The 16,874-nt window shown below is 34.4% G+C and overlaps 1 protein-coding gene across 5 annotated transcripts in view; it reads right to left on the bottom strand.

Moving 5' to 3' along the window:
• LOC100001665 (uncharacterized) overlaps window positions 1-16,874 on the bottom strand; it is a 38,924-nt gene that overhangs the window by 20,214 nt on the left and 1,836 nt on the right. For 3 of the 5 annotated variants that reach the window (XM_001341582.9, XM_073941602.1, XM_073941599.1), the window contains 3 exons: window positions 14,519-14,916; window positions 9,222-10,247; window positions 5,419-5,595 (listed from right to left, as the gene is read on the bottom strand). In XM_001341582.9, the coding sequence (XP_001341618.4) occupies window positions 5,419-5,595; window positions 9,222-10,247; window positions 14,519-14,652 (1,337 nt within the window). In that variant the 5' untranslated portion in view covers window positions 14,653-14,916. The remainder of the gene's footprint in view (window positions 1-5,418; window positions 5,596-9,221; window positions 10,248-14,518; window positions 14,917-16,874) is intronic. The other 2 variants (XM_073941600.1, XM_073941601.1) reach the window with 1 other exon arrangement.

Here is a 16,874-nt window from a genome sequence, read left to right as displayed (position 1 = left end):
AGAACATGCCAACTCCACAGAAATGCCAACTGACCCAGCCGAGGATCAAACCATTGACCTTCTTGATGTGATGTGACAGATCTACCCAATGTGCTACCCTGCCGGCCCCCTAATTATTATATTATTTCACCCATATTTGGACACATTGAAGACGTTTTTATAAGTATTACCTGCATTTAATGTGCTTTTCATTTATATAAAATAACTATAAAATTAATTTGATTAGAACATCAATATGTACTTGACTCATATCATGTATTTTAAATAGCATTTTTATATTTTTCAATACTTTTTCTATTTATTCAGACCCCAAAATATTGCAAATATGACTGACTAAACTAAATAATACTAGTGTTTAAAAATGCAATAAAATAAAGCTAAGATTTTAATACTAATTTAAAAACTATTCTTTATATATTATTTACTGACGATTTCAAATTTGTATAATTTCTCAGTGAATATAGCCAATAATTTTTGGTGCATTTAAATAAAACCATATTATTAAACAGTTATATCCATCAAAATAAGAGATTGGTTACCAAACATATTTAGGAATAGAAAGATAATACATTTAAATTTAAACAAGTAAAAAAAAAACTACATGCTATATAATAAACTATAATACTTAAATTAAATTTGATATTTTTTATGTTCCTCTTGATTTTTCTTGTTTATTAAAAGTGTGTTGACTATTTTCCCGCAACATATTAAATTTGGCATAATAATTATTGGACTGCATTCCTACAATTTTTTTTTTTGTTTGTTCCTGCTGGTTTCAAAGTCAAATTTAGGACTTTTTAAGACCTTCTTACGACCATGAAGAATTACATTTTAGACGTATATAGGGATAAACACTAAAGATTTTTTAATAGCCCATAAGAAAAAAATTTACTTGCCCTAACAAATAATTGGCATAAAATTATAATTAGCTATTTCTTGGCCACATATTTTAAATAATGTGTCAAAACAAGCAGACCCTAGTATATACATATTAGGGCTGGGCGATATTGCAAAAATAATATCACAATATCATGTTTTATATCATTTAATATCCATAGTTTTAATATATTTTTAACAATCCATTTAGGAATATATATTTTTTTATTTAACTGCTTTATTTTAATTTACCAACATTATTAAGGCAAATAGTTTTAAGTCAAAAACTAAAATATTTAATCAAAATATCTGATCTGATCATAATAAAATAACATAAGTGTTCAAGAGACTCTTAAACTTGATAAATAAAATGTTTTAAAGTGTGTGCAATGGTAAAGGTAAATCAACATCTGTAAGGTGTAAATAATAATGATACAGTAAACCTCAAACTCTGTAAACACTACTAATTATGATCATCACATTTGAGCTTTCAAGCAAAGGAACCAGCCATCCTGATTCAAATACATACTGCAACATTACTAATTGTGAAGTTGGATGACTACATTACCCCCATGCTAAAAATCTTTCAGATGGGGAGCTAGGGGCTGGGATGCACAAGAAAAGAAACCAAAAAGCCACTCTGGCAACTCCCTTACATCCTTTTTCATTTACAATCACCTCACTTTTGCGTGTGTTGCTATTTCTAAAGTGACCAGCGTGGCACGTGCTTTCCTTCACCATTTTCTATAGCGTCTCTCGTAACTAGGCGACCATTTTGTCAGAGGATTACAAATGGAGAAACTATTGCTACTGCTCCGAAGCAAATTTATGGAGAAAAGTAAAAAGCACTGCAGTGTTTGGATGCCCTGTGCTTGTCTGAGGTACTTAGTCGTTACTGAAATGTATATATTCCATACAAAATGTGAAGCAGATTGGTTAGTTCTACTTACATAAATCACAGTGCCCCCGGGGCATTCAGAAAAGTTTAGATGTTTTTCAACTAGGTGTACCTGGAAAATGGACATGGGAGAGACATGCTTATAGTGTGTCAATGGTACGCACATTACATGCGGGCCACTTGCACACTATGTGCACGTCGCTCCCATGTGCATGTCGTGCACGGCGCACATGTGCCTCCATTGGAACTGACACCCTAAGCTTATTAGGGACTGCTTCCAAGGTGCATGCTAACATGCAAGCTACATTTTAATAAAACTATAGTGCTTCATACCGAAACTACATACCAAACCTTTTTTATTATTGATATTGACAATGGTGTTCGGTCAATAAATACCAATGGACGATATATCGAATCGTGATAATATATATGTCAATAACAATGATAAGCTCTGGGCTATTTTACACTATACTGATCTAAGAGCCAATCACACTTAAAAAAAAAAAACCTAAAAGTGTGTTGATACTTCAGTCACCGTTGGTGTACTCTTTTAAATCTGGAAGCATTAATAACTGATTTTGATATATATATATATATATATATATATATATATATATATATATATATATATATATATATATATATATATATATATATATATATATATATATATATATATATATATTGTTAAAGTTCAATATAGAAAATAATTTTCAACATTGCATTTTTGCCATATCGCTCAGCCTTAAACTAAATGCAAGCGCAACAAACTGTTTATTCTGTTTATTTCATTTACTTGTATTTGTTGGTGACTGGATGTGTGTTGGATTGATTGGGTAGCTTTACACACTGTAAAACCCAATATGTTAAGGTAACTCAAATCATTTGAGGAAACTGATTGGAACAAACCATTTAAGTTCAAAAACTAATTTTAATGAGTACTGTGAATCTAATCCAACAGAGTAAATGAAGCAATTTGAGCAAAGTAAAACCCAATAAATGAAGAGAACTCAAACCGTTTAAGGAAAGCGATTGCAACAAACCATTTGAGATAAAAAAACAAATATATTCGAGTACTGTGAACTTACTCCATTTAAGTTGAAGTAATGAGGTATTTAATTAACTCATTACCTTCAACACTGAGTTCAAAACTCTTTTCAATTGAGTAGAATGAACTTTCAGTGGATTTTGAGTTCACACTCTACACTCATTTCATTTGATAAAGTGGACTGTTGGGTTTTACAGTGCAAAAACAAAAGAAAATAAGGATCGTTTAAAATTATTTTAGATCTACAAGACAATATTTAAGTCAATCAGTCAAAGACTTTTTAAGGCCTAAAATTATATTTTTGAAATGTAAGACTTTTTAAAACTCCACGGATACCCTGACAAATATATTACTGTAAAGCATCCTGTAGAAAATATTAATTTTAAAAAGAGGGCAGGAGAGGTGTACTCATTCTCAGCACTAAATATGAAATATACAAAAGGCCTGGGCGATTAACCTAAAAACTTTAAATCGAAAATCGACATTCAGAACCTACAATCGATCTAATTTTCCCAGGTTAATTTTTTCAAATATTTCTCTTGCAGTGTATGGAGTCACGTGACCCCGCTCCATCAATAGCACACGTATGTTCCGGTGCAGCCTTTACGCAGTCGCATTCCCATGCACCTCTCAAAAATTGACCAACACATTGTGACGACACGTTGCGGAAACTGTGTGAATGGTTGGTTTGTTAGTGTTGGCAGCGTGGAGAGCCGAAGGACAGCAGAGAGCCCTTCGTTGGAGTGAGTGTTTACAAGTGTGACGTCCCGTCAACTATTTTAAAATCAAGCAATGCACCCTTCATTCAAAAATCTCTGACTTGTAATTTTCGAGCATATTTACTGTATAAAACTTGTTTGTGAACTATGAAGGCAAATGGTTCATTAATCGTAATCAAGTTAAAATGTTCAATTAATCGAGATTTTGATTTTAGGCCAAATCGCCCAGCCCTAAAATATGATAACTACTAAAGTGCAACATGCTTTTTTTTTTTTTGTAATCGTCATACTATGACTATTTGTTTCCTAAAAAAACATTTCTGCTTATTATCACTATAAAATGTAGTGAGCAAAAAAAGAGGAACTGTTCAGACTGTCTAAATGTCGCCATCCCAGATATCTTAAACTATGTCAAAGGTCACTAAGCACTTCAATCACAAATTCCCAAAATAAGAATGATAGGAATGAGTTTATCTTTTTTTTAGCTATTGTAAAAACAACTGAATAAATACTCAACCAAAATAGCCTGATCACAAATAATAAATAAATCACATAAATAATAGTACCACAGAAAGTAGACAAAGAATTTAACACTGTTTCAATAAGCACTCAATAAATGTTTTGCTACTTCTTCAAACTAATTTATAATGAGCTAAATCAACACAACTCTTTAAGGGTTATTTAGGGTATAACTTAACTGTTTTATGTTCAATTACGTTTGCAAAAAACAATTAAGTGTAACTATTTGTGTTGGGATAACATGAAGTAATTGTGTGAAATCCTACATTTTGAGGGTAAGACAACATTAATCTAGAAACAAAGTGCCCAAAGTAGGATCCTTTGTAACCTTTGATTTGGCCCACCATACTAAGAGGAGAATGAGAATGAGAGGGTTAGGGTGAATGTCTTTAACAAAGAGATCGTCATTTTTAATTTGACATAAACATTTGTGTTAGTTTTATTGCTGAGCTACAAAAAAGCAAACTGTAATTAAATGTTTCAATTAAATGTTGTAATTAAATCCGAGTTTTTAAAATGTAAATACTGTCACTCCACGGATAGAGGACTACTGTATGCAGAAGACATTGGCAAGCAAATCAAGGCAAAAACTAGTTTAATTCTGGGTAACACTTTACAATAAGGTTCATTAGTTAATGCATTTACTAATATTAACTAATCATGAACAACACATGTACAGCCTTTATCAATTATAATTGAACATTTACTAATGCATTATTAACATTCAAGTCCGTGCTTGTTAACATTATAATGCACCATGAGTTAACATGAACTAACAATGAACTACTGTATTTTCATTAACTAACGTTAACTAACATGAACAAATACAGTAGTAAATGTGTTGTTCATTGTTTGTTCATCTTAGTGCATTAATTAACATTAACTAATGAACCTTATTGTAAAGTGTGACCTAATTCTGTTATAAATGTTTTGTTTTTGCTGTAACAAGTTCATAATAAAATGTAAAAAAAATACTGTATTAGTTCATATAAAGCAATGTTTTCTTGTCATTTTTTTTTTAATTTTATTAAATAAATTCCAAAATTACCTATGGCAACCTTTTTTTTACCTTTGGCCCACTAGCCTCAATCAAGTTTGGTTTTTGGCCCTTCATAAGAAAAGGTTTGGGCAGCCCTGATCTAGAGGAATGATGCAATATTATATCATTTGTTTGTACGTAATGGCTAGTTGTTTGGCTTGGCATGGCAAATAAGCTTTTGTTATATCATCATTGCTAATATGAGAGGTCTGATTATACTGTGTTAACTACTGTACATTTAGTAACTGAACACTTCTGAATGTAAACTGAGAATGTTACACCACCTAATGGTAATAATGGTGAACTGCAGAAAGAATACCTCATAGTCTCAGTGGGTCTGCTTTGTTCAATAGGGCTTGACGGTAAAGAGGCACAAGTGGAGTCCAGGCCATTCTGAGTGGGTTCTGTAGCTTCACTCTTCTCCTCTGAAACCTTCTCACTCTTCTCTTGATCAGTCAATGAGTCTGAGACTTCAGGTATGTCCAACTCAATAGTGCTGTAAAAGAATACAAAGACTGGTTAAAATATACACGAGAACCAAGGCTATTAGGGGTAACTAAGGCCCAATCCCAATATTTGAAACAGAGTGCCAAGGGGAAAGGCTTCAAAATTTACCCCTAAATGGGATACCACTACAACATACTGTATGAGATTGAAGATGGCGACTGCTGTAGTTATTACAGTTGTGTATTTTTTGGTATTTCTAATAATAAAAGCAATGAAATCATGTTATCACAATGATATAATGTGGCAATAAAATCCTAACTGTACTGTGAATTTACACAGTGGCCATATTAATTTATGTAAACACACAAAACATTATACCCGACACTGTAAAAAGCTCTTCGAGTGTCAGAATGCTGTGGGACTGCTATACAGGAGTTATTATTGGGGATTATAGACGTTTTTTTATAGACGTTCATTTTTTTTTAACCTGACTATAAAACATGAATGTGGTTTTGATTGTATTAAAACATGTGCTTGTTTGTTGTAAAAATTTTGTAATAATGACAAAAAAATATGAATTTGTGCATTTCTTTACCTGTTTGTTCAGCCATGCTGCTGATGTAGATGTCAAATCATACGGTTTTCAGTGACAAATTTATCAAGTTTCTATTATTTACAAATATTTCATTGGCTTAGTCCAGGGGTGCTCAATCCTGTTCCTGGAGATCTACCTTCCTGTACAGTTTAGCTCCTACCCTGATCAAACCCACCTGAACCAAATAATTAGGACCTGAAATCCACTTGATAATTACAGACAGGTGTGTTTGATAAGGGTTGCAATTGAAATCTGCAGGAAGGTAGATCTCCAGGAACAGGATTGAGCACCCCTGGCTTAGTCCCTTTATTCATCAGGGGTCACTTAAGCGGAATGAACCCCCAACTTATCCAGCATATGTTTTACACAGCTGATGCACTTCCAGCTGCAACCAAGTATTGGGAAACACCCAGACCCTTTCATACGGTCGGATTTCGTTTGAATGCCCAGAGAGCTTGGTAGCCAGGTTTCAAAAAACGTAAGAGGGCGATCACCTTCTATATTCTCTGGAAGCCCAACGATACGTATGTTCTTGCTTCTTCCTCTATCTTCCAAATCGTCAAAATGTTCGGCTAATTCCAGAATTCACCTCTCTAGCGCCTGTAATTTACCCTTGACTGGAGCAGCAGCATCTTCCATGGCGGAGATTCGTTTCTAAGTTTAGTTTTTCGTGGTCATCGAGTTCTTCGTTCTGTTGTTGCAATAGTTGAGAAACTTTTTAACTCAACTTTTCATCTCACTGGAGATGTTACTTCCTGTCTCCGATTTGCGGGATTTTTTGTGTTCTGTTGAGGCATGGCGATTGATTGCTTCAAAAAGTATGTGTCTAAACTCATAGCAAAGTGTGCTGCAAGTAACACAGAGGATAATGAGCTCCTCCGTCAAAAATAATGATAATTAAATTTCAAAGCATGCACCGTCTGATAAACGTGAACGTTCTTAGATCTCCCCACCCATACACTCTCACATTTACACACATACACTACGGCCAATTTAGTTTATTCAATTCACCTACTGTATACTGCAGGTCTTAGGAACGTGGGGGAAACCGAAGCTCCCGGAGGAAACCCAAGCAAACACAGTGAGAGCAAACAAACTCTACAGAAATGCCAACTGACCCAATCAGGACTCCAACCAGCGACTTTCTTGCTGTGAGGTGACAGTGCTAACCACTGAGCCATCGTGCTGCCCCATTCAGAAATATATTAATGAAAAAAAGATTGGCATTTACTGAAATAGCCACTTGTAAAAATAGGCCTGACGTATTTAATATTGATTTTATGCTTGAGACAGAGACAGAGATTTGGCTTAAAAAGTTTTTTATAACAAGAGGTTGATGAAGGGCTAGGCAACGTTTAGCCATTTACTACATTGTTAATGATGATAATACTAATTATATACGCTTGTGTCATGTGTGACACTGAAAATGCAATGTCATGTCAACAACCGGGCGACGCAGTGGCACAGCAGGTAGTGCTGTCATCTCACAGCAAGAAGGTCGCTGGTTCAAGCCTCGGCTGGGTCAGTTGGCGTTTCTGTGTGGAGTTTGCATATTCTCCCAGCATTCGCGTGGGTTTCCTCCGGTTGCTCCAGTTTCCCCCACAGTCCAAAGACATGTGGTATAGGTGAATTGGGTAGGCTAAATTGTCCGTAGTGTATGAATGTGAACGAGTGTGTATGGATGTTTCCCAGAGATGGGTTGCAGCTGGAAAGACGTCCATTGTGTGAAACATATGCTGGATAAGTTGGCGGTTCATTCCGCTGTGGCGACCCCCTATTAATAAAGAGACTAAGCTGAAAAGAAAATGAATAAATTAATAAATTAATGAATGTCAACAACCCATATATATAATTTCACATTTAGATTTAGTTTAACTTCAAGTACTAAAATAACGACAACTGGAACAAGAAAACAGAATATACAGTGCTCAGCATAATTGAGTACAGCCCATTTTGAAAATGAACATTTTAATCCATTTCTCAGTGAATATAGGCAATTTATGTTGGTGCATTTAAACAAAACAGATTTATTAAACAGATATATTTATTGAAATAACATTTTAGCTACTAAACATGTTTAGACATTGAAAGATAATACAATTAAATTCAAGTAAAATATTGCAAAATAATTACAACCTACAAAATTTTTACTACATTTTTCAAATTAGAAAATTTGCTTCTCTTGATTTTCCCTTTTTAAAATTTGTATTTAATATTTCTCTATAACATATACATTTGGCTGTACTAGTTTTTGGACCGTTATTGTAAGGTGTTTTGTTAGATAAGCTCCAGATTTGGCTTCAATACTGACTAATCTAATGTATATGCACATATTAATATTGTATAGCCTCCTATTAAAAATATGAATTTAAAAGATAGATTTGTGATGGGTGTACTCATATATGCTGAGCACTGTATAAAAAGTAAATAAAATACTGTAAGATAAATAAAAATAATAAAATACAGTCATTTATTATCACAGTGACAACTAAAATAAAAGTGACATTAACTACTGCAATGTTGATTGAATGTTGGTGTTAAGACCAAAATTGTATTTTAAAATATATGACAATTATTTTTTTTTTATTTTATAATCATGAATGTTTAGTAAAACTTATTGAAGCTGCAGAAATAAAATTAAAAACTTAATGAGAGAATCAAAAATTACCATCTTATAATCATTTACTAAATTCCGCTGTGGCGACCCCTGATCCATAAATAATGGATTAAGCCAAAATAAAAATAATTAATGGTTTTATGACTTTTTGCATTCGGCCGGACTCGGATGTTAAGGACTAGAACTGAAGTCCGACTCAACCCCTTTTGGACTCGGACTTGTTCTCGACTGGTTAAGCACTTGATCTTGACTTGGACTCAACAAAGTTGGACTCAACCCCAACTCTATTATTTAGAATAGCTTAAATTTTATATTGTCGATTAATATACAACAAATAAGAATGATAAACTTTTATAATGATAGACTCAACTTTCTACCAGTTCATTGTGTCAACCAGTTTACTTCCTACCTCTAATAAATTAATTGATTGGTGATTAATTATAATTGAATATTTATCATTTACCTTTCAGTTTGTGCTGAGAGTTGACTCTTGGTTTCCAAGACTTCCTCATTTGGTTTCTGGACTGCATCCTCTTTCTGAGGCAGCTTTTCTACCACCACGACATCAGCACTTCTTTCAATCTCGCACTTCAGACTCTCAGAGTCTTTCACTAGACCGTTCTCAATGCCAGGAGATCCTCCATTGGAAACATCTACACCTGGGGATTTAACTTCCTGTGAAAGTTCCTGAGTATGAGAAGCTTCAGATGTTTCTTGCTTCTGTTCTTCCTTCTCAGACTGAACATCCTCTGAAAGTTTCTCCTCCACTTCAACTGTTGGTTCAATCACGGGTTCCTCAGCAGTCACTTCAGGTACGCTTTTCTCAATAACAACCACCTCATTAATTTGACCTAAAAGGCAAAATTCAGGTTCAATGCTACTCTTCTCCATCAGTGAAACATCTCCAGTGTTACTGAGACTAGCATCTTCAGTGGCGTCGTTCAAAGCTTGTTCCACTTCCTTCTCATTCACAACATGTGTTTCAGGCTCTGGTTCCGGCAAGTTCTTTTCAGCTTTTACCTGAGTAAGCGCGATCACCTCTTCAACAGGTGCTTGTTTAACAGGTGTCTCCTCAGCAGGTGTGAGTGTTAAGTCTGAACTTGCCGGAGCAGCAGCTGCATCACCTGGCGGAGCAGCTGTGATGTTTCCCTCTTCAGCTGACCCATGCTGACCCTCTATCTCCACTTTCACCAAGGCAACGGTTTCCGCAGGTGCTTCGACAGTTTCGTGAGGTGCTTCTAAGACTTCAGTTGCAATGTTTTGGAGTTCTTCTGTCATTGTTTTTGGCGTTTCTACAGCTGAGATTGGAGTGTCTGTTTCAGGCGAAACATTGTGATTAACTTCAGTAGCAAGAGAGGCTTCAGTGTGCAACAATGATATGGTTTGAGAGTAAGAGCTCTGTGCTTTGGGAACTTGAGCCTCGGCGACTGGCTGCTCAGTTACAATGTGTTCATCCTTCGGCTGTGGGGGTTTTAGTTCTGCATGCCTGCTGAGAGATTACAAATGCTTTCAAGTCAAATGTGTCATGAAAAAAAACATTGGAAAAAAACATTCACTAAACTTGATGTACCATTAATTTCACAATGCAGAGCTCTCTGCAGACCATCTACAGATACTAAAATAAATAAGAAATAAGCTACTGAAAAAAAACATTATATTTTTATATTATAGTTACACAGCAAAATCCTATGAGTAAAATTTACCAAGTTCAGACAGAATTTGGTCCCTCTCTACATAAATTTTAAAGTAAAGCCGTGGTCACACTGGACTTTTCTCCCTATAGACTTCCATTCATTTGCACGCGAATGTATAAGACCGGAAACGCAAGCTCTTGCAAAAATTTTCACAGTTCGCTGAATTGCAAAGTTGAAGCTTGGTGAACTTTGACCTGCGTCATCGCATCACTTGACTGCATGATACCAATCGAGGATCAAAACTTGACCTCTCTGGACAGAAATTTAAAATATGGACCAATCGCTCGCTTTTTTAAATAATCTTGTTTATTCCCGCCCCTTTTATGCAGTGCCGTACAACAGAATTTCGCTAGCACAAACCCTATTGTGACCGCAACATTTAAAGGATTGACAAAGTGATTATTGAGCACTGATGATGAACACCTGCTGTTAATTAGCAGAAACACAGAAGAGAAGTAAAACTATAACTGACTTCAAACAGCAGGTGTCACTTATTACTAACTTGGGGTGCGTTTTCCAAACAACGACATACTTCAAGGCTGAACTACCATAGTATGATGCATCGTTTGGAAAAAGAAAGATGTAGTGACGCGTGTTTCCTAAAACCACAGTTGCTTTGTCGCAGATTCATCGTTTCAATGTAAGTTATAATGTAAAACGTCCACAATGATGCTCTAAACTAAACGTAACACTTTTAATAGAGACAAACAAAAAATGAATGAATGAATGATCACTATATGGAATCTTGTATAGTCTGGCAGAAATAAGGCCAAGCAGGTTGGTAATAAATAAAGCGGCTGTTTGTAGAGTTGCTTAATGATCCTCTGTGGTGATTCAATGTGTTTTATTTCAGTTGATTTAATCTAAACCGCGACTGAAGTCAGTTGTACTGTAGTTTTGTATTTCTCTTCTGTGTTTCTGCTAATTAACAGCAGGTGTTCATCATCAGAGATAAATCAACACTTTATTATCTCATTCTATAATGAATGATGAGCATATATAATGAGCATATATAATGTAAAAAGCAAGAGACAAAGAACTGAGCCTTGTGGTACTTCAACAGTGTCCTTTTGATTTATATGATGTCTTTGTTAATTGATGAAATTGGTAAGCAAGGCCTGAACCAAGCCAATGCTGTTTCAGTAATATCTATATATATAAGTAATTTAGTAATGTAATTAAGTGTAAACATAATTACATAAAAAGCTAGTAAATAAATTAAAGGGATGGTTCATACAAAAATAAAAATGTAAAAACTTACCGGAATTTTGTTAGGCCATCAAAGGTACATGTAAGTTTTTTTTTTCTTTAGTAGATCATTAAAAACTAAATCTGTGCTTTTTTTATGATTCATTTAATGTGATTCAATGGTTACCCGTTTTTTATATTAAAAATAAACACACAATGTTTCATTTCATTATATAAATGTTCATATTCTTTCACAGACCAATCATTTTGATTCATACGACCTCAATATATCCTCAGAATGTATCATCAAAATAAGTTGTACTCATCTGTATGTGTATCTATATTTTAACCTCAAAAATGGGTGACAATTAACTTACATTATACAAATTATACCACAAATTTAGCTAATAATCTTCTTTAATGTTCTACTGAAAAGAATAAAATTCGCCTTCAATGGCCTGAGGGTGAACAAATTTACATTTTCATAATTTATATATAAGTAAAATGCTAAAAAAAAAAAGTATTCTAAAATGTTGCTCTCATTGCTCAAATTAATCGCTCTCATTTTTAAAATTAGCCTACTATAGCAAAAATAAATGAAGTTTAAGATCCATGTTTAATAAAATGTTAATTGAACTGAACATGTTTATTAAAAAAAAACTTTATTTTTATTCAGTTTATTATACTACACATTACTTCTATATACAGTGTATCCATAAGTACCCATAGTCCTTCTCCTTTTCATTTTTTACAGCTTTATTCCACAATTGGGGAGAAAAAAAAACTGTATTTTCATCTAAATTAACATGAAAAAGTTCGTATAATAATATACATCAATTTAACATGCAAAATCAAGCTCATGTTGTTAACTCTGAGCAGTAATGTTAACATACATGCATTGTAAAAATTGATTAATAAATGTTAAACTGTGATTAATGATAAATTCTGTGTGAGTATTGTAAATATTTATATTAGTAAATGCAATAATAACATTAATTAATGAAACCTTATTGTAAAGTGTGACAATTTTTTTCTAATATCACATTTTGGTTTGGTACATCATTTGTATTGGGGGTTTGGACTGTACTAAAATCTAACATTCTCACTGACGTCCTATCAGTTTTTCCGCAATCTTTTCAGTTCATAGACAAGAAAATAAAGACCTAAAACACAATACTTAAAGGAGCACTCCACTTTAATTATTTTTAAATGGTCTCAGATCTCCAGAGAGCACTCTTAGCTTAGCTTAAATCAGATAAGACCACTAGCATTTCACACACACAAAAAAGAGTTTTAATTTTCCCATTTAAAGCTTCACTCTTCTGTAGTTACATACTACTATTACTCTTATTCCAGAGTTTTAATTAAGGCACTTTGCTACCCTACCATGGCTGCAGCAGGCTTAATGACATTATGTAGCGCTGTTACCTAGCTGGGGACTATTTTCAGATGCTGTGTAATATCATTGTGCCTGCTGCAGCTGTGGTACAGCATTAAAATTCCTTTATTATAACACTGGAACGAGAGTATTGTTCCAGGTCATATATTTAGGTGAAATGAAAGTATTTAAGGCCTAAAACTTTGTTTTTTGAAATTTAAAACATTGTGAAGGTAACATCGGATGAAATGTTCAGGGGGGGTTTGTTTGTTTGTTTGTTTGGCAGATATTTTGTATTTAGCAAAAAAAAAAAATGTAAAAGGATTTTGACACGGTTAAAATTGTGTATATTTACTCCACAGTTGAGACATGTAACAAAAGTAAGACACTTTTCATTAAAACCACAAAGAATCATTTCCACTCATGCAAAACCCACTTCAAATGTTATCACTCAATGTAATGGGCGTTATCAGTGGTTATCAGCTGATAGATATGGGCCTCTAGGGGCCTTCTGGTATGCCCAGAAGGCTGTTATTATCCATCCACATGGTTAATCAGCTGTACTAATAGCGAAGACTCCAGATCTAGATCTGTTTTTACATTACTGTGACGGATGGGTTTAGGATTAGGGTAGGGGTAGACATTAATAAAATACAATTAACGGGAAATGTAATAACTAATATAAAATATTCGCTTATGGCCACAGCCGTACGTAATCTATAGCTTATTAACCATGTGGATGGATGATAATAGCATTCTGGGCATACCAGTAGGCGCAGAAGGCCCCTACTGGCTCATATCTATCAGCTGATAACCACTGATAACACCCATTTAACCGAGTGATAACATTCGAATCGGCTGATCTTTAAGTGCAGGGACACACCAAGTCGACACCAAACAACTAGCGCAGACCAATACCAGCTGTGTTGTCAGCTTGTGTATGGTCCCATCTGGACTAAATAGCTGCACCTGAACACACCAAACGGACAGCAGCCAACTGAATCAAGAGTGCACGTTCTCTGTCTGCATGAGAGGATGTGTCTTTCTGCAACCTTAAGAGGCTGTAATCTGTATTCTCATTCAACAAAGAGAAACCTAAAGATAAATTGCACACAGCATTTAGTACCATCACAGTTATTTTCACTTAACACAGAGGGATTTGCTTGTGCAAATATGTCTGATTATCTAATAATCTATATCATTTGCAAATATTTGTGAAAAGTAGTGAAATTACAGCCAGTTTTTTTTTTCTTTTTTTTTATTGTTTACTTGGTTATTTGATTACAGTTTTTGTTCTCATGGTCTGATTCAATGCTGAATAACCAATCAAAGCACTCTCTAGATCAATCAACTAGATGCATCAATAACCTGAAGAGAGGTGTGGAACACACCAGTCAAACAAGTCTGACCAATGGACGATCGTTGGCTTGGTGTGTCCCAGCCTTATGACTTTGGAAATTATGAAATAACCTGAATTAAAAAGACAATTCATATATTTACCTGCACTCCTCATCTGGACTGGTGCAAACTTCTGTTCCAGTCTTTGATTCAGAGCTGGGCAGTAAACCTTTAGTTTCATCCTCTGTATGGTCACATGGGGCTTTTTGTCCACAACAGTCCAAACAGTTCCCCATATTGGCACAGAACTCAGTGAAAACTTTTAATAAATCCACTTTCACTGGGTCTAAAACCAAAGTATGTGCAGTTATCTAGCGCAAGCCGCTTTCACTTCCAGAGGGTTAGCCATATACAAATATTATTTCTCCAGACGGGATCCTACATGTCTTGTACAAATACATTTGAGCAGTGTCTGTGAATAAAATCTTTCGGCAAGACTAGTCCAGCTGCAGGAGCAGACTGTAAACTGCACTTCTTGGTATCTGGTCATCTGTTCAAACCTGTAGATGAAATCACAAAACTCTTTATTAGTCTGTACATTTAAAAAAAAAAAATACACACACACACAAAAGCAAAAAAACAAAACTGACATCACATATTTACAATGATAATCATGATTACAAATTTACAAATTAAAAAAAGAACTATTCTAAATGTAATGTTATTTCTACAAATTATTATTGCTTTTATTATGACTTACTAATAATTATAATAAGCTCATTAAACTGTAGCTAAATTAAAGACAAAATTTGCCCTAAAAAGAAAATTGTCAATAGCTGGTCACTATTCAGGCCCAGATTGGCTAATCGGGAGGACCGTGAGAATTGGGTCAGCCGGTCCGTTTTTTGGCCGCAAGAGCCGGTGTCCTTTTTTTCATTTATTTATTTATTTATTTGACTATAGCCTCACACTTTTTATTTAATATTTTGCCGCAGTTCTGCTCTTTTTATTTATTTTATCGCAGCCCCGTGAGCAAAATGCAGCCTGCAGGTTAATGATGACAGCTTTAGTCATTTTACATTTAGTCATTTAGCAGACGCTTTTATCCAAAAAAAAAACAGCTGCACCTTAGTGAATACAAGAATTACAATAATTAATATTAATGAATATTACACATGCTCAAAGAAAATCAGATGATGAACAACATTAATAAATCTAACATTACTTGATCAGAAATATAAAAAGGGGAAAAAAAGTTTAGGCCAATAAGCCAAAGTCTTGCAAGTAACAGTACAATGCTTATTTTTTATGCCACACGTGCCAACATAACAGCGCCATTGTGGTCCAGTGGTCAGCATATTGTGTTACGACGCCGCCGACCCGAGATTGAACCTCACCTAAATAATAATACTTTTTTTTTGTGTGTGTTTAGACATATAATACTGTTTGGGTTACTTACATAGGTGTACATATTTTATTTTTATGTGGAAGTTCAAACCTCACCTAAATAATAATACTTTTTTTTCTCATATTTTGGTGTTAAGACATATAACTGTTTGGGTTAGTTATGTAGGTGTACATATTTTATTTTTATTTTTTGTGTGACCACTGTTACAAAGGACTGGATATCTACAAAGAATTTTGCACCGAATATACATTCAGATATTGCAGGAAAGGACATTGTGATGTTTTAAAGAATAGTGTTGGAGATTTAGCTACCCTTTAATGTTCTCATATTTATGAAAAACATTTGAAGTTTTAAAGCAGTTACATATGCTCACGGACACAACCTCTCATTCTTACAACTGAAAAAAAAGTGTACTTTGACAAATGAAACTACGTTTTTGTATCTTAAGTATACTAAGATATTGAACCAGGCTTTGATACAACTTAAAATTTTTTCTCTATTATGGGTTTTTGAAAATGACCCTCCATGGTGTTGTTGTGTAACAAATCTAAGTAAATGAAAACATCTGAGGTTTAAATCTGAAAGTTCACCATGGTTAAAGCTAGAATCGCTCCAAAAAAGTGGACTCAGAGTCGTTTTACTTTCGAATTTTTAGCTGTTCCGTCGTGACGCCTAAATGTAACATTGCCCAGGGAAAACTTGACCCTCATAAAAGTCCTTTTACTGATGACTGCTACTGTTACCTAACCTAGCAGGATTCGCTGGATGTTTGATCAGCACCAAAGGCTACTGATGTATGGGACTTTGTCACACAGTTTATTTAAACCAGCTTCTTCTTCCTCAAAACCACCTGAAAGTGTGATTAAAATGGTTGCCTCATTCTTCTCTAAAGCTTACAAACTATGTATTGTGTGTTTTATTCGCTTCAAGCAGCTTGTAGCTCTCTACTTATCTGGCTATGGGGTTATTTTACATTGTCTTCTAAACTGCATAAAAACACAAGGTGAGTCGTATCCAACAAATGTATGATGGCTAAGTGAACTATTTTCAAAATATTAATGTGATGAATGTGACAGTACTGAGAACATTAACATAAACCTGAATTTGTAG

This window comes from Danio rerio, chromosome 24 (genome assembly GCF_049306965.1).
Source record: "Danio rerio strain Tuebingen ecotype United States chromosome 24, GRCz12tu, whole genome shotgun sequence".
Taxonomy (NCBI): Eukaryota; Metazoa; Chordata; class Actinopteri; order Cypriniformes; family Danionidae; genus Danio; species Danio rerio.
Note: the sequence above shows the minus strand (reverse complement) of the source record. Positions and strands in the feature narration are given on the sequence as shown.